This window comes from Carassius gibelio, chromosome B16 (assembly GCF_023724105.1).
Source record: "Carassius gibelio isolate Cgi1373 ecotype wild population from Czech Republic chromosome B16, carGib1.2-hapl.c, whole genome shotgun sequence".
Classification (NCBI taxonomy): domain Eukaryota; kingdom Metazoa; phylum Chordata; class Actinopteri; order Cypriniformes; family Cyprinidae; genus Carassius; species Carassius gibelio.
In genome coordinates, this window is record NC_068411.1 from 12686272 (window position 1) to 12710385 (window position 24114).

The 24114-nt window shown below is 36.1% G+C and overlaps 1 protein-coding gene across 3 annotated transcripts in view; it reads right to left on the bottom strand.

The window, feature by feature from the left end:
- LOC127974948 (oxysterol-binding protein-related protein 3) overlaps nucleotides 1–24114 on the bottom strand; it is a 70733-nt gene that overhangs the window by 16111 nt on the left and 30508 nt on the right. Inside the window, exons 2-12 of one of the 3 annotated variants that reach the window (XM_052578566.1) lie at nucleotides 17423–17665; nucleotides 12212–12323; nucleotides 11166–11219; nucleotides 9897–10010; nucleotides 8726–8890; nucleotides 7190–7301; nucleotides 6987–7090; nucleotides 5209–5301; nucleotides 4667–4826; nucleotides 1901–2031; nucleotides 617–724 (exon numbers count right to left, since the gene is read on the bottom strand). In XM_052578566.1, coding sequence (XP_052434526.1) covers nucleotides 617–724; nucleotides 1901–2031; nucleotides 4667–4826; nucleotides 5209–5301; nucleotides 6987–7090; nucleotides 7190–7301; nucleotides 8726–8890; nucleotides 9897–10010; nucleotides 11166–11219; nucleotides 12212–12323; nucleotides 17423–17436 — 1167 coding nt within the window. In that variant the 5' untranslated portion in view covers nucleotides 17437–17665. Of the gene's footprint in view, nucleotides 1–616; nucleotides 725–1900; nucleotides 2032–4666; nucleotides 4827–5208; nucleotides 5302–6986; nucleotides 7091–7189; nucleotides 7302–8725; nucleotides 8891–9896; nucleotides 10011–11165; nucleotides 11220–12211; nucleotides 12329–17422; nucleotides 17666–24114 lie in introns of all 3 variants that reach the window. The other 2 variants (XM_052578565.1, XM_052578567.1) reach the window with 2 other exon arrangements.

Consider the following 24114-nt stretch of genomic DNA (forward strand, 5'->3'; position numbering starts at 1 on the left):
AACAGGATACAAGTTCCCAACAGAAGATTAAAACAAAATTGCAGAATGAAGGAGAATATATCTGATCAGCACAAGACTAATTTAAAAAAACTAAACTGGAACAAACTTTTTCTTTGTAATCATGACTTGTTATGAAACAGTCAGACAAAAAGGAAAGACAGTTGGCAAAGCTCTGCAAGCTAATTAGCGTAAAAGCATTACGTTGACTAGAATGTCAATTAGGGAAACTGGTTATTGACATAGCAATTCCACAGGAACAGAACACTAATAGCATGTGAAGCGTGGGTGCTACATAGAAGGTTGTTAGTGAGCGTGCAAGTGGGTTTGGGCGTAAACTATCCAGAGACATGATTAACTGGCACTACTGAGTCTGACTCAGCCTCTCAGAGTATCTGTGGATTCAATTAACATAAATCAACTGAAGCCTTGGGTTTTATCCCAAGCTTGCAAAAACTATTCAGTTGACAAAAAAATGCACTAATTCTTTCTACAATAATGAAACTCCAACTTGTGAATAACGAGCAATGAAGATTAATGAAAAGTATGGTTGGTGGCAGCTATAGAAATGGTCTGGTCTTGACAATGGCACTAATGATTGAACATTTCCCGGACCCACCTGCAGGGGGCCAGGGCTGAGGTTTATATGGACAGAGGGTTCAGAGATGTGCGACTCAGCATGAATCTTGCACAGACGCTCTCGTAGCTCAGCGTTCTGTGTTACAGCCTGTAAAAGCAACCAGCAGATACTCACATGGCTTCCACATAGACATCCTAACTATCTAAAATACCGTGAACAATGAAAAGAAAACAGGTCATTATTTATTCACCCTCATCTATTTCAAAGTCATATATAGTGACTAGAACAAAGCAAAGGCAATAACCCGTAGGGGTTCTAATCCTTTTTATGTAAATGTGCTAGACAGACATCTTTGACCTCTGAATTTGCATCTTTTGAAGTCTTTTGCGCGACACTGTAGTGCTCAAGATAAAAAAAAAATGTGTTTTGAGACTTCACGTTTTCACGCAAAACGTTTATGCAAAAGCAAATCTGAGATTTAAACAAGCAAAATGTGAAAGTGATAGAATAAAGTTTGATTTTCAGGTACTGTAAATAACAACTTAAAGTTGAATGGGGTATAATTAATAAATTTGTAATATTTATTTAGAGCTTGACAACCCTGATCCTATAATGTATTCATATTGTGGAAAATTGCAGCATGAATATTTTTCTAAATATCTCTCTCTGTGTTCTAAGAATGAAAGAAGGTTAAATAGGATTGGATGAGGGTGAGTAAATCATCCCATTTAGATTTTTCATGTGTACTGTTCCTTTAAAATTGTCTAGCAGAAAATAAAAGTTCTGGAGTTCAATATTACTTGAAAATAAACGTGACCAGTTAGGTGGGAGCTGGACTTTGAATTTCAAACAGATTTCCTGCAGTTCTAAAAAGATAACAGATAAGAGTTATTTTGCCGCTTATTTTCAGAAGTGCTAGAGTGGGGTTCTGCTTCACAATAATGTGACTCACTGAGGAAGATGAGTCATAATTCAGTGTTACAGAACTCGATTTAGCACAGACTGTTTTTAGCATGTAAAAATGTTGCTGTGAGGGTCAACACTATTGTTCACAAGATTCATTAGAAGCTCGTCATACTAAAATAGCACTTCCACAGGTAATTCTCTGCACTTTATTAAAAAGCACATCTAAATATTGTCTTATACTTTGGCCATTCATAAACTGATATAAGAGCTGCACGTTTACATCAGCACCAAACAAGAGCTCTGCTTGCATGCAATGCTTTAAAGAAAAGTTTAGACAGGAAATTGAATGATTGTTAGTAAATAGCATTGAGAATGTACAGAGAGGAAATGTGTGTGTGTGTGTGTTTGTATGCATACAGCAGCCAAAGCATTCTTCAGTCCCAGGAGCTGAGCCGAGGGGGCAGGACAGGACTCATGCTCCAGCATCTGTTTAAGTCTCTCTTTCTCTGTTGTCAACATGCACAGGGCTGATTTCATGGTTGTATGAACTGGAAACAAACACAAAAAACAGTCAAGCATCCTTTCAGGAAAACATACTGTATTAGGAGAAACCATTTAAGGATATGTTTTTTTTTTTTTTTTTTTTTACATATTCATGCATGGTTTATTAAACACAATCTGCTTGTAATTTGAAGGAGTATACATATTCATGCAATGCCTAGAGATGAGTCATGTCAGGAAGAAAAAAAATGTATTTTAGTGCAAGTATCTCCATTTTTTCATTATAGCATGATTGTTAAGGCCCTTTCACATGAGCAAGTTTTATGTGCTGCTTTGGCCTCCTTAAACCTGCTGCAGATTCAGATCTTTAAAATCTGAAAGATTTAAATTCATTAAATAGAGTTTTAATACAAATGCTATTGATATTTCAAAAAAATCGTACACATTTTACAAATGGTGAATTTATAAAAAGAAATTAAGAGCCACAGGTCTGTATTTGAATTTTATTATTTTAATTTACTTTTCTTTTTTTGTATAGGGTTCTTTTTTAAACAATAATAGCACTATATAAAATGTTGTTCTTAAATTTTTCTGGTAATCAGATGAAGGCATACAACTATTTCATTTTTATCTTAATAAAATAAAAATAAACTTTTCTTTTTTTGGCAAACAAAGTGCTGCACAACAGAGGTTTAATGTTAAAATTAAAATAATTAAAATATAATTAAATAAAATAATTAAAATAATAAAAAATGGAAAATACAGATTTATAATTATTTATTAGTAGTAGCATTGTTTTTACATTGAGTCTTTTTTTGACAGTTTATTCACGTGAAACAAAACTTTTATTTTGACAGTTTGCCATGAGTAACTTGCAGCTGATGTGTATATGATTTGACGGTAGTTTTGTCAGATGAAAGGGTAAAATGCTAATGAAGTGACTCTCTGAGCAGCTGTGGATGAAATTTGAGTATTCATATCATCATAGTGAGACGACAGAGACTGAAAACACTGCGAAACAGTGCAGTGCACCATCCGCCATTCATTCATTGTGGAAATCATGGCGCCTTTACACATAATGTCAAATGCTTCCACAGATTTGTAGTGTTACTATGAAATAACACCTGACCATTGCAAATCGTACATATTGCTTTGTTCTTATCAAAAGTATCTTCACCATGATAAGCACTGAATGAGTGACAGGTTTTCTGTTGTAACGTTGCGTAAATTAATAAAAGGATGACATCTAGTGTAAAAGGCTAATGAAAAGATTCACATTAATCAGATCTTCTTTTAAATGTTTGCTGAAATAAATACTGGAAAAGATTGATTCGTGGCTTTTGAGAATCGATATCGAATCGACATCATTTAAAAAAACGATGAATCGAAAGTTCTATTTTTTTTTCCCAGGCCTATTTGATACTTAACAGAAATAACAAACAACTTGTTGAACATGGTTTTACCAAAGTTGACTTCTTCAGTATGTGCTTGGAGAATATAAATGAGTATTAGAAACGGATTTTAGAAACAAGGAGGTAAACCTCAGATTTGTCGCACCTAAAATAAAACCTAAATTAAAAATCTAAATATATATGCTATTTAGAAAATATTATATATACACTACTGTTCAAAAGTTTAGGGTCTGTGCGATTATTATATAAAAAAAAAATTATACTTTTATTCAGCAAGGTTGCATTAAATAGATCAAAAGTTTTCCAAATGTTTCAAATAACTGTTGTTCTTTTTAACTTTCTTTTCATCAAAGAATCCTAAAAAAAGTAAAACTAAATCACAGCTTCCACAAAAACTTTAACATTGATAATAATACAAAATGTTTCTTCAGCACCGAATCAGCACATAAGAATGATTTCTGAAGGATCATGTGACGTTAAAACAACTACACAAAACTACACATTAATTTAAAGCTGTGTATCATGTGTCTTGTATTAGCAGGGCCATTTCTGTCAAGCAACTTTTGAAACAGCATTATAGAAGCACCAGTAATAAACAGATATTATATATATATTATTATATTATATATGTTGCATAATTTACAATGACCAACCACTTGCGGAAAATAATGTATTTTTCCTTTCAATTCACACCACTGCAGGTGCCGGAGCCACCAGATTATTTCAATGGATATGAAAAGACCACAATTTGCATGATATACTGCGCTAGCATCCCTACAATTTAACTAGATTAATCAGCTAGATTAGATATAGTACATTAAGTCATCAGTATTCACTAAAAATACAATAGTGGTCAGTAATCTAGAACAGCACCCAACAGGAACTAGCAAGAAAACTCATGCTGTTCTAAGCATTTTAGTTTTTTTTTTTTCTTCTTGCTGGTCACCTTATTTAAAGAGGTTTTAATACTGTCCGATAAAACCTTTTGACCTGTGCTAAGGGACCTGCTGGATAATTTATCTGGCAATGAGATACTGATTTTCACAATCTTCATGAAGACAAAGTGCAAAAAACCATTTGCAATCAACATCTGTCACATTCTCCCGAGTTTTTGCTCTTCCCTCAGCAATTTCCTCCTGATGACATGTATTTTATATGCAAATAAGACATTCTGGGCCAAAAATGTAGGAATCGGGGGAGAATGATGAGGTGAATCATTCTAATAAATTGTGATACATCACTAAAACTAGTTTACTGTGGCAGAACTCACGGTTGTTTGCGACACGGCAGAAGTCTTCCTGCAGTTTGGATACATCTACAGGCGAGTCTAGAGGTTCATGGTAAGCCTTCTCATTGGTCAGGTCTACAGAAGAAAGGTTGGGATTGGATGCATGGAGACGGACAGAGCCTGCTGAGATACAGCTCGGAACCTATAAAAATGAGGAGAAAATACGAGGTCAACGGTAAATTATGCTGCTATTCATTTTGGCAGAGAAAGCACTGTGAGTTAAATGGCCTGGGAAAAACAGGACAGGAAATTTCTCTCGCATGCACTAATACTTAATAGTCCTTTTATGTAATACTTAAGGGACTATAAAACAAGGCGTGACTATCATTGTCATCACGCTATTCATGCATGTAATACGTCAGCAAATCAGCTCAATAAAACATTACGTTATCATTAAAAATGCATGGCTCTCTAGTAATTTGAAATATTCATGGAGTGGTTCGTAACTGCCTTGTAAGCTTCACAAAGCCTTTTTAAAGGCAGTTTTATGTTTTAATATCTGCAAGTAGAAGGTCACAGATCACCTGCAGGGTTGTTTTGTTGTCTTTCCCGTAATTCTTGGTGCGCCATTTTCTGGGATGTCTCTTCTCTTTTTTTGGGCTGTCGTATGTTGAAGCCTATACAAAATGCAAGAGAGTGAGACACTGTTTTAATTTCCTATCATTCCCCCAATGCATATTACATATATACATATACAATACATATTCTTCTAGTACATATCAGTTAGGAACAGATATAAGAGAATATGTATAGTTTTAATTTATCAGTATTGGATATATATTGGCTGATACTGGAAATGTTTATTTCCCCTATTTTTACATTTATCTAGCTTTGCCATCCTTTAATACTCATCTAGCAAGTTTATATTTAAACATATTAGTAATTTAACAAATTTTGTGATCTTTAGCAAATCTTGACATGAATATGCATTTTCATACTATACATTATAATTGTGTGATGCCCAAATTCACTTAATGACTGATTATATTTGTTAAGTGTTTTATTTTTTTATTTATTTATACAAAATAATCTAGAATATTGGCCATCTATTTGCTATTGGGCATAACATGCAAAAAAACAAAAATGCAAAAAGAGAAAGAATTCTGTGACAATTGGTGTAATGTCTAGCATCTTAAAACATAAGTTTTCTGTTTTTTAACCAGCTTTGTATTGTTACAAAATCAGCAGTTTATGTAAATGAAAAATGTGTACTCGCACCCAGATCTCTCCCAATTATTTGTCGGCCAGACGACACAAAACAAAAAGCTGCAAACTAGCCAAAGATAACGTTTACATTCAAAGAACTAAAATAAACAGCAGTTGTGATAAAATAAGTCGGCCCATTTGGCAGATGAAAGAACAGCTTTCTGTATTATAGCTCATGTGTAACGGCGGTTATGTGGAATAATTTGATTTATGACTGCAAAACGCATCATGCCTATCCTTCTGAAACTGTGCTTTCAACTGAATGACTGTTTGTCAGTTGAGCCGCAGGCAAGAACATTAACAGCATCCACAGGCACAGCTGGACCACTGCCTGAGGAAATAAGCCTGGCCTTTTTTGAGGGCAGCAGTTTTAAAGATTCTGTCTATATTAAACATTTTAAAAAGTTAGTCCAAGTAAAATTGGAAAAATCCAAATTAATCCAAATTCAACTAAATACATCCTTATATTTGTTGGATATTTATAGAACATTTTATCTAACTCCTCTGATACGTGATTTAAAGGGGTCATGTGATGCAATCAATTTTTTCTTTCTCTTTGAAGTGTTACAAGCTCTTGGTGCATAATGAAGATCTGTGAAGTTGCAAAGACTAAAGTCTCAAATCCAAAGAGATATTCTTTATCAAAGTTAAGACTCTGCCACGCCCCTCTAAAACGGCTCATTCAAACACGGCCCACATGTCTACGTCACTATGTGGAAATATTTGCATAATGCTGCCTAATTGTTCACGCAAAGAAAGAAAGCATTCTTTACATTTCCGACGAGCGCTTACAGTGATCGGTCAATCACAATGCACTGGGTCAACTGGCCAATCAGAGCAGACTGCGCTTGTCGGAAGGAGGGACTTTGTAGAAACCGATGCGTTTGAGAGAGGCGGGGCATAGAGGACCTACAATAATTATTAAAAGTATTTAAAAATAATTACTCAGCATTAAAAAAATAATGTGTTTTTTCAACATATTCTGTAACACCAAATACACAAAGCATCATATGACCCCTTTAATTATTTGATAGTTAACAAAAATAAAATCTTTTATAATTACTATTGTCATTTTTATGTGTGAGTGACATGTAACCTGCAGAGCGTTGATGGCTGGGGCGGAGCATGTGCGGTGTAACACCTCCATACTTCTTAACAAGTGATTCAGTTCCAGCAGCTGAGCCTCACATACAGATAGTTCTGAGAGAGAGAGAGACAAAGAACATTGTGCAGAAAAAAGCTGAAGACGCTGCATTTTCAGATTGAGATGGATTCATAAATTGGTGTGTGTGTGTGTACCTTTGGTGCACCTGTCCATGTCATCAGAAGATTGGAGCCAGGCAGTCACCTTGGCCTGACTGGTAAAAGGTCCCGGGGAGTGAAGAGAGGACTGCTTTGCAAGAGAGGCACGCTACATGAAGAGAGAAAGAGGCAGAAACATAGACAAAAAATGATCGAGATGAAAGAAAGAGTATATGTAAGGTCTCCTGTAATAAATACATATACAGTTAGTGGACAACAGTGTTGGGGAGAAACTAGTTACATGTAGTGGAACTAGGCAATTTAATTACAAAATAAATGTAATCGTAATCAGTTACTTTTAAAAATGTTAATGATTACAAAGGGGCTCTAAAATATAAGACACCAATGTTTCAGGAGTTTAGGATAGAATAGCACAAATAAATGTTTTATTTCCTATTTGTGTTTAAAAAAACTTTTTTTCCAAGGTGTTAGATGCCAGCATTTCCTGTCATAGTTATGCAAAGATTTGATTTCAAAAACAGCATCATAGCTTTCTTCTTATGATTTTAAATCTGCATTTAACCTAAAAAATCTATCAAAGGTTTTTGATGGTGAACATGCTTTAAAACTGAATAATTATCCTCTTAATTCAAGTGAAGAAGGATTTAGAATAACATTAATCAGTGTTGAGTACTACTTTAAGGTTTTAAAATGAATAACAGTTGAAAACATTAGAAATTTAGAAAAGCCATCAAATGTAATCAGGAGCATTACTTTAATAAAGTAACTGAAATAGTTACACTACTTATTACATTTGTAATCTGTAACCTATTGAATTTCCAAAGTAACCTTCCCAACACTGGTAGACAAACTAAATAAACTAGTCATAGTGAGAGAGACTTTTTGTGAAAGTTGCCACAAATTGACAGAGAGTTTAACCTTGAACAGTCCTTTAACATTCTCTCAAAGTTAAAACACTTGCACAGTCATCGATCTTTCCATCTAAACCCTCTACAGCCCCTTTCACACTGCACGTCGGACCCGCAATATTCCCGTAACATTGCCTGGTCGCCTTCTGTGTGAAAGCAACCACGTCCCGGAATTGATTACCGAATCGAACCCGGGTCGGGGACATAGTAACATTGCGGTAATCGATCCGGAACGAGCGCTGTGTGAACAAAAGCCAGATCTAATTCGGTATCGAAGTGATGACGCGCGTTATCGCGCGACTCTTTTACCGGCTGTTTTGAAGGAAGATCAACATTCGCGACGAAAACATATGTGCAAACTGTAATGAAGCAGAGATCAGTTAGTTCCTCACTTTCCGCGCTGACGCAGAGATCGTTTGCTTGCTTCAGTTAAAGTATAACGTTCCAAGCATTGCCGACTCGTACATTACACGTCACGCGCTGATGTCACGTGTCGTTACGGGATCTTCAGGGGTTGTGTATGAAAGCACGCACATATACCGGGTCATCACTGGCAGTGTGAAAGTGCCAAATCTAGCGACCAGGGAACAATTACAGGAACACTTTACCCCTGTATTTGCCGGAATGGCAGTGTGAAAGGGGCTTACATGTCCCAAGGCGTTACCTTTCTGATGGACTGACTGTCAGGTATCGTGGGGGAGGAGGTGAGGGGGTAATGAGGGTGGAAGAGCGTTTTCTCGTGAGGGAACATGGCGATCTCATTCTGCCTGTAAAGTCTGTGGTGACGCAACTTAGAGACCCATTCATCAAACAGCTCCTGGGACTTGATCTGCAAGCACAAGGAGACCACAGTTAAAGGTTCAGGATGAAGGAAACCTATTCAGTCAGGATTCAGAAGCTGTTTTTCTTGACATCATGTAGCTGCACTTTAAAATGGTCCAGATGAAGGCTGACCTCGTGACTTTGTATTCAACATTTAGACCCAGAGTACTCAACAAGCAGCCTGCCTGTATTCGTTTTGTGGCCTGCGTCATGCAGAAGATTAATGTATTTTTATTACAATTTGTGCTCAAAATATAAGGCAGATTGATCTCTTTGATTAAATGTATGCAATCGCAGTAGTAAAAGCTGCTTGATATCAGCAAGCTAGGGATGTGCGTATCGATCTGAAGTACCGATATATTGATACTGATAAGAGTATTGAAAGAATTGATATTCAAACAAAAATTATTGATACTAAGGTGTGTTTTATTTACCGGTGATTTTGTTTATTTAAAAAAATATGTATTGAATTGGATGAATAACCTAGTTTAGAACTTTATATTCAACAATTTCATACTGACATCAAAATGTGTAACTAAATTTAATGAGAGAATTCAATGTGATTTTCCACTGCGGTTAATTAAAAGAAAATTATTGGCAGAGGGGTTATCTATACAGTGTATATTATATCAATTTGATATTGTTCTTATACAACAGTTCTAGTAGTAAGAAGTTAATATTGTGTTATTTTAGACACAATGTTGTCTGTTTAAAGACAAAGCAAAACTGTTCAATCAGTTTAAAAGCGGCGCTGCTCAGACAGATCGGTGTGTTACATCAAAGTAGACTGTGAGCGCGATTCAAAAGCATTCTCACATAGTGGAAATAATACCTACTCATCAGTGCTATTTTAACATAAGGCTAAAGCCAATCTCCTGTGCCATCATAATGTAACATGTTCCAGTAAAACTGCAGCAAAATTACAGTATGCACCAATCTCCACTTATGCTTTCCCTGTGACCACAGAGCATTATGACTCTAAGGTCAGTCTAATACTATAATTTTTGTGATACCTTCAGGTGATAAATGTTTTCTTCAGCATCCAGATCAATGCACTTGGCTTTCTTCTTAATGGCCATGACGGACAGCCCCACATCAATGCAGCCATGGAGCTTGCCTTTCTCGACCTGCACAAAGCACAGACACAAGGTTTGACCAAGAAATATCACCCCTAGCTTGTACAGTATATCAATACAACAGATGCTACTTTGTTGCAATGTACTCACATTACTACTGAGCAAATATGTTGCTCCTGGTTAAACCTCAAATGAATATAGATCTTGTGCTTTTCCACAAATAATTTAATCTACTGCATCCTTTCAAAAATACAACAGAGTGATACAACAGCCCTAGTCATCCCATCTTACTCTGGCTATTTAATAGGTTTGAATGAGTGACATAGAAGTAGTGATGAGAATTGTGAAGAATTTAAGAATTTGATTCCATTAATACATCCTTTAGCATTAATATGCATTTATGCATTTATGTCAGGAATACATATTTGAAAAAAGTAAAGACATTTTATAATTTAAAAATAGTGTATCTTTAAAAAGAAGTGTATCTTTAACTACATACTGACATATAACTAAGCATACGAATTAGTTAAAAATATTAATAAAAAATTACCTGCTCAAAAGAGACATTTACCCCATAAACTCACTAAATGTAGAATTTGTGAGCATATAGCCCTCTATAAGCATATTGTGCATTCAAAACACAAACATTTCAATGTGCAGCACATTAAATGCAAGAGGGTTCTGACTAATTTTGCTAATGGATAACCTTGTCAATGATCCATTCTCAGAAGCACATTCAACTAGTGCCCTTGATTTAGAGGTCAAAAAGGCTCCAGCTACCTCTGAAAGATATATGGGAGGTTGAATACGTACGTTCATTATAATTTAATACCCTAGCTCTAAGTGTCCACTTCATAATGCTGTTTACGAGGGCAGACTGGCATGAGGGAAGGTAGGTTGCATAACAGTTTCTGTTATGAGACTTACCGCTTTACATTTGCAAAATATCGGCTCTAGATGATGCTATCAAACCCTGGGGACATTAACTTTGATTTTACATTCCCATAGCTTGAGGCTTTTATCGGCAGGAAACATATATTGACGGAAAGATGGAGGTTTAGGACCTCTATCTAATCTAAAGATTGCTAGAGCTCTGTGAAGACTTACATGATGGAGAACTGACCACTAAAATTCCTGAGTGCTTTACTTCAATGGATTGAGTGAGTGAATGTGTGTGTGTGTACATGTGGGGCCATTTAGACTCACATCAACTGCGCATTTAGCATACTTCAAGATGCCCTTGTCCAAGTAGAAGAACCTCTGTAAAGAAAGAAGCACAAAGAGGAGAGGACAGAGGAGAAATTTGGGTCAGATTTATTTGGTAAATGATGAATGTCCTCTCAGGGGATGCTTACGCACTCTTGATGAATGAGAGGCTGTGCATCGCTATGCCTCTTTTCTGTCTATTCTTGTATTCACTGTTTGGCTGAAGGGGAATATGGGTATTTTTGGAGAAGAGACCTTTGAATGGCGTACTCGGGGTTGTATCTGAATATTAAACTGGCATTGAAGAAAGTATTTTTGCATGCATAAAAAATGCTAACATCACCTTTATTCGTGTCTGAAAACTAAAACTTAATGATATCATCTTGTCTGAAAAAGTTGAAATGACTGCCATTTATTTAAAGTGCTTTTTTTATGTTGGTCTGATCAACTTCTAGTTTAACCTGTTTAGTAAAATCAAAAAGAACTCACGTTCAATCATTGAAAAGATTAAAAGAAACAACTCTGTTGATTTGCAGACATTATTGTGGCTTTTCTTAATGTTTCTGGTGTTTTCATTGTTGTTGTTAGTCCATAACAGACAAAACGATAAAAAATGATAAAAAGACAGCACAATAAAATTAAGGTCTTTCATCTTAATTTTCATATTATAGCTCATTTAGTTTTTGTTTTGGGTGAAATGAAGTTATAAAAACCCCCAAAATTATTATGTTGATCGACATTAACATGCTGTCTTGAAAATTGTATTATGTGTAATTTTTATAATTCATAATTTCTATACTCTGTATGAATGTTTCTGTCTGCAATTTATTTGTTATTATTGATATTCAATAAAAAAAAAAAAAATGGCAGTAACAAATTTGAGTAATTTTTTTAAGTGGGGAGTCAGGTCTGTGTTCAGGCAGGCTCACACGAATCCGCTCAGACCTGGAAATCTCAGCACTGATTTATCTAATTATTCCACTTCTTACAAATATTTTGATTTGAACATCGGTAGAGGCATTAATACATGGCTATTTCCTACATACCTTGTGCCAGCCTTTCATTGGCCACTTTCTCTTCTTCAGCATGTAGCCAGCCTGCTTCTCTGGCTCCTGAACATTGGAAAGACCACCTCGCAAGCCCTCCACAATCTCCCAGCTGTCCTGTACAATTTAATTCAATACATGCACACACTGTACAATGAAACAGTATAGTGTTTCTAAATCAGTGCCAAAGAAAAAAATGTTCATAATAAATGTTGTTATAATGATGAAAAACGTGCAACGTGAAGCCAGAGAGTCAACAAATAAAGACAAAGTGAGGAAGTCACTTGACAGATTAATGTGGAACAGACATTATGGTTATTTAATATATAACTAAATTAATATATACACTTTTTTCAATTATTTTTCATGATATATAGTGCTTTCATGACATAAAATTAATTATCATGAAATATAATATTTTGGTCATACCTCATACTTATTATTTGTGTGATAAATACTGTAGATATTTGTAGATTTAAAATGAATGATGAAAGTGTGGATTGAACCGTGATGAAAATTGCTTTCAATTTAAATACATTTACATAAATATGTTTTAGAAAGACACAAAGCAACAGCTAGAAAAATGAAGTTGCTGCAAACTTAGGATTCTTCTCCATTTAATATCCGAATGTGGGCAATTAACAATGTGCATACTGTTCTCAATCGGGTGGAAATTTAGAGAGGATAGCTATTCTCTTTATTATTTAGAGCGCTGACAGATGGGACAAAAATGTGGGTCTTCATTCTCCCTCTTCAGCAAACTGTGTCTCTTCCTCAAGGCAAGAACTGCACTGCCCAAATGCACGCTCAGCAATTCACTACATCAAGAACAACTTTCAAAGAGACATCTCTATAGCCAAGGACAAAACCCAAACATGCATTAAGAACCACAGCGTGCAATGATGAAACCAACCGCTCTTACACAACAGCTCAAATCAAACAGCAACACAACCTTCAAGGGATACTGTGTTATGACAGTGAAACAGCCCAGCTAATCAACCAGCCCTTGTAAAATGAAGAACACATTAAAATAATTTGAAAACATATAATACTTACTTATTACAGATTATAGATTTAAATAATAATTGTTATGTTACAATTGTTAATTGTAATGTTAATTGCAAAAAATACAAAATGAAAAAAGTTCAAATTCAATTAGCTGAACCTAATTTCTTTCTTGACTCATTTAACTAGTACTTATATGTAATATATTGATTGTATTGTATACTAAAATAGACTATAATGTAATTTCTATGGAAACTTGTATGTCATGTCATATTTAAACTTGTAATGAAGCTATGATTTAATACATTCAAAATATATTAACTTTAAATAATAAATAATATACAATTTAAATAATAAAGTAATATTGAATAACAGACTATAGTTAACATTTTACTTATGCACTTAACATGTGCTTTAGAACAGATTAAAAGTGAGTGTACTTGTTTAAAGCACACTGAAATATTTTGCTATTATTATATTTGCGTGTACTTACTGTAAGTGTGTTAGGAAAGTACACGAAAGTACACTCTGAGGTACACATGGTATTTTATTGCATTAATATATTATAATATAATATCTTATAATCATATTCATATAATATATTATATAGGGCTGCACGATTTTGGGAAAAAATGACATTGCAATATTTTATTTTTCTGCGATATATATTGCGATATGAAATCTAATCTAATTTTTTTCTTACAAACAAAAATGGGGTGAGCACACTTACATTCTCATTTTAAATGATTCAAACATTGACACCATCGTGTCAATTGATTAATACGCACGCTCTCTCTCTCTCTCTCTCTCGCTCTCCCTTTCTCTCTCTCTCTCTCTCTCTCTCGTGCACTCTCTCTCTGTCTCTCTCTCTCTCGCTCTCCCTCTCTCTGGCCCTCTCGCTCTCTCTCTCGCGCTCTATCTCTCGCGATCTCCGCGAATCACATTCGTCAAGGGCCGGGGAGCAGCTGGCCCATACAGTTAATGAGTAACGTATCAACTAAGACAGCCTACATCGCACATCCTTCGATTTGACTATCGTGGATTCGTACATCGCGATATCGATGCTTAAATGACACATTGTGCAGCCCTAATATTATATAATATTTTTATTTATTTATTAGGATTTAACCCCTTGAGATGTATCATCTCGTTTTCGAGGGGGTCCCCAAAAATAAAATATCACAATCACAACATAATATTTGTATAAATATATACATCTACGAATTGATGAATTGAAAACTACCTTTTGTTACCCATGTAGTGACACAAATAATAATGTAGTAAGCTATAAAGAACCAGCAGTCTCAGAAATAATTAAATTTATTTGGTACAGTAGATAGTTCTGAGGACATTTCTCTGAAGAAGTGGGTACCAGATCACCTAGTGGGATTTCAGCCCTCTTTGCAGTACTTTAAACTCTACACAACATAATTCCATGATGTTGGTATTGAGAGTAACGTCTGCCACCCGAACAGTGAAACATATCTCGGCTTAGAAGGAGTAATGAGCTTTATAATGCTACAAATGATGAGATTAAAGATTACAGCCTCATAATCAGGTCAGCGTGTTCATCTGAGGAGAAGGACACGCATCCGCCCTCCAGAGCTCCGAGCATATGAACACACACATGTGCAGGTGCACACAGATATATTAAATCTACATAATAGGAACAAACCTGTGTGAACAGTGATTGAAGACAAATAATGGCAACCAAAGAGCAGAGAGCAGACTTTTGAACCCTGCTGTATTTATCCTTCATTTCCACAGAACATGATTAGTTAACACTAATTTCCTCAGACAAAAGCCTTAGGAAGTGCCACGGAATTGCAATAAATGATAACAACAAAGGGCTGCTAAGTTTTTATTCATCCGGCGCTCAAGGCTTATTTCATAGATCGGTTATATTCATATTTCCCCACAGTCATCTGACTGAGAACAGGGAGATTAATACTGTGTTTCAGTACAGTGGGTAATGGGACTGATGAAGATAAAGTGGAAAGGCATAGCTGGGAAATTTCTGGGTAAAGTCCAGAAACATTTTATCTAGTCCACTTCTTTGTACTTTCATCTGTACCGTTGGCCAGTTTTTCATTTGCTTTCAGAAAATTATATATTAAAAAAACCTACACAGAATAAATATTTATACTCTAAAGGTCCTTTTTGTATAAAGCAAAGTAGAGCCTCACTGATATGGGTTTTTTGGGGGCCGATGCCAATAACAATATTAGGGAGTAAAAAAAAAAAAGACAGATATCGATATATCAGCCGATATTCTTTATGTGTAGGCCATATTGTACAGTAAAGTCAAAAGTTTGGACACAATTCCCATTCGTGTGTCCAAACTCTTGACTGGTTCTGTATATAGAATACAGTATATAAATAAACAGAATATATATACATAAATACACATTATTTGCAATGATTTTTTTGCAAAATATGGTGATCAAACACTTATAATAATAATGTGACAAACATAGGCCTATGTAATGAAGGCAGGGTATTTAACAATTTAACAGTAAACTTTATTATTCAAAATGAGCCTGACATCAGTGCACTTCACTGTAAATGTAATTTCACTTATAAATAACTAAAACACAAATAGAACAAAATATATATAACACGAATTAAGAAAGTGAATGAAATAACTGTAGGGCAAGCAAGCTACTGCCGGTCCAAAAGGGACAGGTTTCTGCAGGGAGCACAGCTTTTCGAAAGGTAAATATCTAAAATGAATAAATAATAATAATATCTATGTGATGATCAAATATAGTTATATAATCTATTATATAATAATTTATTTGAAACAGCGGACTCGGATGAAGTTTGAGCTCCTCCACGCATCTCTATACTACACTGACCTGGGTCACCAGTACCAAACAATGGAGCAAGCTATCCGTCTATACCTATATATCTGCTACAGGCTCATATCAGCAGATAATATCAGCAAAATGATATATTGGTTTGGCTCTAAAGCAAAGTATCATTCAGGAAACGCTAAGGCAAGCTCGTCATCCGAAGACCTATAAACAGAGCATCAGGCTTTTTGAACAAACACAGCTGTCTCTTGTCACTGCATTTAAGCTAATATTTAGTAGATGCATGTATACGTGGAATTTTTATTTTGATCAACATCAAGATTTTAATGCTTATACCTAAATGAATGTTTAAACAGTCAAAACAAACCTTAAAAGTCATTTTAGCACATAAATGGATGACAATTTTTTTTGGTCTTGGCCGACTAGATAAGAGCACATAGGAAGACTTGTTACTGCCAAGACATACACAGACAAGCAGCTGCTGCACAATAATAGATATATAAAATGGCCTGTAGCTGATGAAGACAGGTGGAGCTGGAGGAAGTGGAGGGTATCAGAGCCAGACAATTTAAATGTTGACCAAATAAGCTCAACGGCTGCAGTTACAGCTGAGACCAATGCAGCTTGTGCCTTGTAGTGAACAATATGATCGCTCGCAAATTATATAGCAAGGAAAAATCAGCCTGCGCCATGTAGAGTTTCCTAACTGATATAAAAAATGTTTTGTCTTAGCACTATGCATTTTTCTGGTATGCACTGAGCACTGTATTTTGAAGACTTTTTCTAAGAGATTTTTCTTGGAGAACAGGCTTTCACACTTTTTTACTATAAAAGGGTGAGAAAATGCTATAAAACAGTGGTAGACTATATATTTCATGTCACACTGCAGGGTGTCAATTCCCTAAAATAATTTTACATTAACTCCCTATTAACAATACCATCAGGATAAATATTAAACCTGGAAAATCAACACAACTGAAAGTCTCAATTTATCTCACACACACTAATATAAAACAGTGGGAAGTCTATGTCTTCTTCACCCTCGGTGCATTAATATTTGATAGTGCTACTTAGGCATTTTGATTGCTTTGCATGAAAAAAAATAAGAAATGAATGTTTTTTTATTTTATTATCCACTGGGAGCTGGTTGAGTTACAGTTTCAGATTTGTTTTTACAAATACTGTCACTGAGACACTTTAAAAAAAAAACTAATATTATGTACCAGTGAGGTAGTAACATGCACCCCTTAGGGGCAAATTAGGAACAAATGTGTACCCTTTCGAAAGGGTACTGCCCCATTGACAGCTTTTGTACCTTTCTTTTCAACAAAAGTGATACTTCTATAAACTTGAGCTCATCGTCTGCCAAATCAAATGCATACACACTTACCTGTCTGCTCTCATGTTTGGAGGAGGAACTGCTATAGCTGTGAGATGGAGAGGAGATCTTCTGGGACATAGTGGAACTTTTTTCCTCTGAGCTCATCTCCTGCTCTCAGTGAGAAGGAGAACGTAAAAAGGAGAGGAAGAGGAGGAACTGGAGAAGAGGAAAAGAGGGAGGGGGAACCGACAGCTCAGCAGTTGTGGGTCTCCATTTGCTTGTTCTTCCTAAGCTTAGACACAGTGTTCGAGCCTGTGGACAGACGAAGAGAGAAAGAAAAGATTGATCAGGAGATGTATGTGAAAGGCAACCTCAACACGATGTCAGGCTTTTATCTGTACAGGTAATGAACACCACTCGCCCACCACAGGATATCAGATAGCAGAATTATCTGAAAGTATAAAGGCTTGGTCAGCAAGACACACAATCTGAGGGTTGTTTTGAGGAAGGATGCCAGCGTGAATCACTGGAGATACTATAGATGCCATCCCCGGATCATCTCCCACTCTCTCAGCTTCTTCTTATGAAAGTTATGAAAAGTGTGGGGGCTGCATTGAACACACATCGACTTTATGAATCTGTGCTTCATTTATAGCAGTGACAGACGTCAGAGATCGCCGCTCTGTAGTAACCATCCTTCCTTCCCTGTCTCATCTCTTCCACACTGCTCTGTCTTTCTCTCAGTGTGGTTCTCACATGAATGGAGAACAGAATGCAAATGTCCTCTTGCTTTGTGTCTGGGTTTGTTTGATGTCATGTGTCACGACAGCACCATATGCACACTTGTGTTACAGCACCTGTGCTGGTTATTAACGCAGGTTACAGGGTGTTGGATAGATACACATCAGATACACACAAATATGAGACATAAATTAACAAAACTGTCACAATAAGTTTGAAATCAGTTTAAATCAGTCTAAAATCACCAACCTACAGACTTGTATGTCGCCAAGGCTGATGTATGAATGAACTAATATTTGGTATTTTTTAAATGATCGTGTTGGTCGATACATTTTTCTTTTTGGGCAGTAAGTGCTCTGTTGGTTACCAGTTTTCTTGCTTTTTATTAATGTCTTTCTTTCTTTTTTTAAAATGCTAAATAGAATGTACTTCAACTTCAGAACATAGGATCAACATATTTTAAACAGATTCTTAAATCCCACAATATAAAATAAATCAGTTTTATTTATCAAGTTAAAAATTAATTTTCAATTGATTTGTTTTTTAAATAACTATGTCTAATTTATATTAAAATATATATAAATATTTGCAATATGCACAACTGTTATTCAAGTGTTATTTACATATCACATATATCAGCTTTATATTGCCCACCAAAAAGTTCATATTGGTTGATCACTAACAACATACTACACAATATGGAAGATGAACGAGTCGCTTTTTGACATGCCCATTAATAACATATTAACATATTATAACATATTAACATATTAAACCTAAATTTAACGACTAACTTACTAATTAAAAAGTCATAGTTAATGGTTTGTTAATAGTGAGAATTGGACTTTAAAATAAAGTGTGAACAAAATATGATTTGCGGAAGTGGATCTTATGTGCAAAGCCTTTGTAATTTTATATTGTGGCTGAGATTTTTTTTCCTAGCATGTCTTTTGATGGCATTTTGAAAAGCATATTCAAGTCTGTCTCTCCCTCAGTTTTCATCATTATGAGCAGTAGCACAGGTCACAATATGGGACACGGGAATGCAGCAAGGTTAATTAGATTAGTTTTGCCCCCTTCATTTCCATCGGCCTGTCAAGTGAATCTCAATAGAAACACACAAACCTCTCTCTCACGCTGCTGTCTCACGCTCTCTCACTCCGTCTTTTAGGGAAATTATACTTCAACTCAAGCTGCCTAAAATTCCTCTTCTCTGGGAGTAGGACACAGGAAATTGTGAAAATGTAGTATGCGGTATGTCCACTCTTCAGCTGATGTGTAAGCTGCACATGGGCAAACTATGATTTAATCACTTCCTGTGAGGATGGAGTAATCTGTTTCTTAATTCACCAGCCTCAGTGCACTTGTGTTCATTTGACCTGACATGCTTTTACTTGGATGACTGAAAACCTTGATAGACTAGAACACAAGCTGACATTCTGTCATTGAAACTGTCTTATCATATAACATCCATCTTGCATCCAAAGTGAACAGCCAAGACAGGTTGCCATTTACACCTGATATTTCCATGCATTCAAATGGTTCAAATCAATGAGAGGGTCTTTCCGATTACATTCATTTAAGTCAATGTGTCACTATAAGCATGCTGTTGAACCCAACTTGCCTGAATTTAATTTATTTTTATCACAAATGTTATAGGATCACTAAACAATTAAACCTACAGTAACAGAAAGGGTGTTTGTTAAGCACTTTAGTTTATTACATTTCAGTATTTGCTCTTTATACCTTTACAAGGAGTTGTGTTGTGACCTTCAAAACACCAAGAGAGATTTGTTGTCTATTTCTAGTGTCATTTTAGGTGAAAAAAAAACAGCTGGATATTTTCATTTAGGTTTCCTCTTTTATTAAAGAGGTTGTGTGTTTCTTTTCATCTAAGATGAATTGAATCAGTCAGCGTGAAGTCAATTGTTTGACTTGTACGGCAACTTCCTAAACCTCTTACTGAGCAATTGAGCATACAGATACAGCTAATTACGGTCGCAGCATGTAGCCGCTTTAAGTAGCTGTGGTGACTGGTTTGTTCCGGTAATCAGACTCCTGGTTGTGAGTAAACGGCACTCTCCACCGCCGCCTGTCTCACCTCACCCCGTGCCACTTCAGAAGCCAACAGAGAGCAGCTGCCTCCGTGTGCTGCCTCTATTATTTATTCATTCACTTTCCACTGATCACACTCAACACACACACACATACTGTACCAATAAGTGGCAGACATTAAAGACATGAAACTTGAAAGTTTGTAAAGTTTCAAAAAGTGATTGAATTATTTTAAAGGCAAAATCAAAATGGATCAACAAAGACAAATGTCATAACACCTAAAATATTCACTTTCTTTTTTACCCTGTGAAAATTTGAAATGATCTGGATTTCTGCATTGATTACACTGTGGTCTGATCTCCAACCAGGTCTCTAATGCTGTTTGTTCTTTCACAAACACCATTCTTATTCAGTGTTTTCTGACAATGGACACCTGAATAAAGCCTTACACTGCTTTGTACAGTTTTCTGGAGGTCCACTGCTGTTATTCATCTGTTCTTTCAGTTCTCTCAGGATTGCCTGCTGTGTTCTTCACAGGATGTCTGCTTAAGGGACAGAAGAGAGCAGTCCAGGTCTTCAGCAATGCTTTTGTAGCCTTTTTCAGCTTTGTGCATCATTGTAATGCATTTATTAAAGGTCCTGCGAAAGCTTTTGAGATTGAGGCATGATTCACATTCAACAATATTTCTTAAGAAGGACAGATTTGTCAGTAAACAGGTTTTTATTTAAAGAGCCTGGCACCTGTGTGACCAACACTTCCAATCTCATTTCCTTAACTGACTCCAATTATCTTTTGAAGTCTATTATTGTTTTCTTCTTCTTTCAGCCTCTCCTGTCCAAGATTGTCTATAATTGTGACATATATATATATATATATATATATATATATATATATATATATGTATATATATATTGTTTTATAATTTTAGACAAAGATCAGAGCAAATTTAATGAGTAGTCAATGCAGGAATTCAGATAGGGTTCCCAATTCTAACCTTTCTGTTGTATATTAAAAACTAGTCATGATGATGAACTAGTCCAACACCTGACAACATGATTTCCAGGGAGGATTTGTTCTTTAAAGCATTTTATTCTGCTTAGTACGAAGATCTTTAGTTGTTACTAGGGCTGTGCAGATAATAGAATGAGAGTATCATGCGCATCTTGTCTGTAAAGCCGGTTCTGTGATTAGTAGTAAATCTCCATCATGTGCATTCAGATGGAGCAGTGTCAGGATTCTGCCCTGACAGTCTTGTCTGTCTGTCTTTGTTTAATGTGTCTTTGTTTATTTTGTGCCTGAGCACATGGCTGTCTTTGTTTGTGTTGGCCATGTGCTCCTCTTGTCTTGCTCCTTGTTTTCAATCACATTGTTTAGTCCTTGTTGTCTATTGTGGTCACCTGATCCTCGTGTGGTCTGCGTCCTTTATATTGTGCTTATTTTCCTCTTGTCTTGCTGGTTAATTTTGTGTGAGCTTCATGTACATTCTTGTTGCTTGTGTCTTGTTGGAGTTTGCCTTTCAGTGTTTTGCATCCAGTCTGGTTTAATATTTTCCACATGTTAAATTCTAGTTTTTCACGAGTTCACACTTACATATAATAAACTAAGTAAAGGTGTATTTGGCAAATGCTGTGGGGAGGGGAGAGGGCTCAGAGCTTGGTTATTACTCTCAATCCTGGGGTACTTCCCTTGTCCAGGAAGAGGGGTCCGAGCTCAGGTTTTAGCCCGGAGCCAGAGCACTCGCCGATTGTGTGGACTGTCTTCCAACCTCGTCCTTTTGTGTTCCCATTTTGTTAATAAACTCTGTTTCCTCTTTTCATTCTGCATCTGGGTCCTCCCTTGCCAAACCGTGACAGAGCAGCATTTACTACACAGAGCAGTGATGCACATGATGGATATTCACTACTAATAGTAATCACAGTACTGGCTTTTCTTACGAGATTCGCATGATAATTGCATTTGATTATTTGCACAGCCCTAGTTGTTACAGTTTGCAAGGAAGAACTCTCTGAGAAAGCTGTTCGCTTATAGAAACATCAAACGTCTTTTCAGTCAGACTGCACAAAATTTATATTTGCTAAGTCTTCATTAACGTCATCGTCGGCCATCATTTCTGATGCTCACCTACATAGAATTTAAAAAGTTTAGCAAAAACCCAAGCACTTGTAGTAATGTTGCCAATGTTTTGCCTCAAAAAGAAAAAAATTGTGTTCTACTCAAACCATCTTTCAATTGAACAGAATATAATTTCAATGTTACGATCATTATTTGAAGAAAAATTCAAATAAAAAGATGGCAAACCTATTAAGTGTGCACCAGGCTTAGGACCAATTATTCAAAAAGTTATTTAGGTAATTCACAAACTAGTCACTTTGAAAATGTGAATTGCTGTTCATCAGTATTTTATGTTCATTAAATTTTTTTACCAAAACTCTATATGCTGATCAAAAACATAAATGGACATGTTATGCATTAAAGGGACAGTTTACCCAAAAATTTAAATTCTGTCATTAATTACCCACCCTCACGTCGTTCCAAACCTGTAAGACAGGACTATTCAAATCTTGCCCTGGAGGGCCAATGCGGTTGCAGAGTTTGGCTCCAACCCTGACCAAAGTCACCTGCATGTGATTTTCTAATGATCCCAAAAACATTGATTAGCATGCTCAGGTGTGTTTGACTAGGGCTGGAGCCAAACTCTGCACCGCATTGGCCCTCCAGGGAATGATGTGAATAGCCCTGCTGTGAGACCTTTGTTCATCTTCAGAACACAAATTAAGGCTACGTCCACACAAAGCCATGGCTTTCCCTATCTGATCTTTTTTTTTTTTAACCTCATCTCAAGAAATATCTGCATGTACACGACACCACAAAACCTACGCAAAACGATGTAGTATACATGCCAGACCAGTATGTGATGCTGTAATTCTGCCATACAGCATAAAAAAATATTATTGTGTAGGCTGCATAAATATAAAAATGTAATGATGGATAGTCATTGCGTGTATTAGAATTAGGCTATCTATTTGCAATTCGGCCTATTACTACTTATAATGATGAATTAAATTGGCTAATTAATTGAACAATCGTGCCAATACACACACATATATATTAACTGACTCATCAAGCAGTGCTTTGGTGGATTCCTGCTTGTCCCGTAGATGATCTGCTCACGCGCTTTAACTTTGCGCACGAGCAGATCGGTTTCTTCGCTTATGAAGCTTTCAGCCTTTCCGCCAACAAACTGTGCCATGTAAATAGCGGTCCGCCATGGCATGAGCGCATCTCGCTCTTAAAGGGACTGGGAGATGACACTCTGGTTGGTTTATTGAACGTTATGCCCATTACTCATTACTACGGACTGTTTTTCCGTCATTTAAATAGCAAAAGTGGATTTGGACACGTCCTGAGTGCAGCTGCGCCATGCGCTTTACACTCTGCATTTAGATTGTTAAAGGGGGGGTGAAATGCTTGTTTTCACTCAATATCCTGTTAATCTTGAGTACCTAAACAGTAGTACTGCATCCTTCATAACTCCAAAAAGTCTTTAGTTTTATTATATTTATAAGAGAAAGATAGTCTGTACCGTTTTTTCCCGGAAAAACACGAGCGGTTGGAGGCGTGACGTGTGGGCTTTTGCGTTGAGGGCGTCTGGAAACTGTGACATTACCGTGAGGAAAAAAACATCATCCAAAACAAACCATGGCGAACAGTCAGATTCAGTCGTATATTTATGATCCAGAATCAGATCCAGAGGCTGAAACTGAACAAGAGCAGCAGCATCAACGACTACAGCAGGACGTCTCTATGTGGTATGTATTGAAACTGTATATATTTGCTTAGCTGTTTATTAGTTTTACTCACTGCCTGCGGTTCCAACACACGATCGTGACCCTTTTTCGTTGGGATTGCATCATCCTTAAGAAATAAACGATACGCAAATCCGGCGTCAAACTGGGCCTTGTTT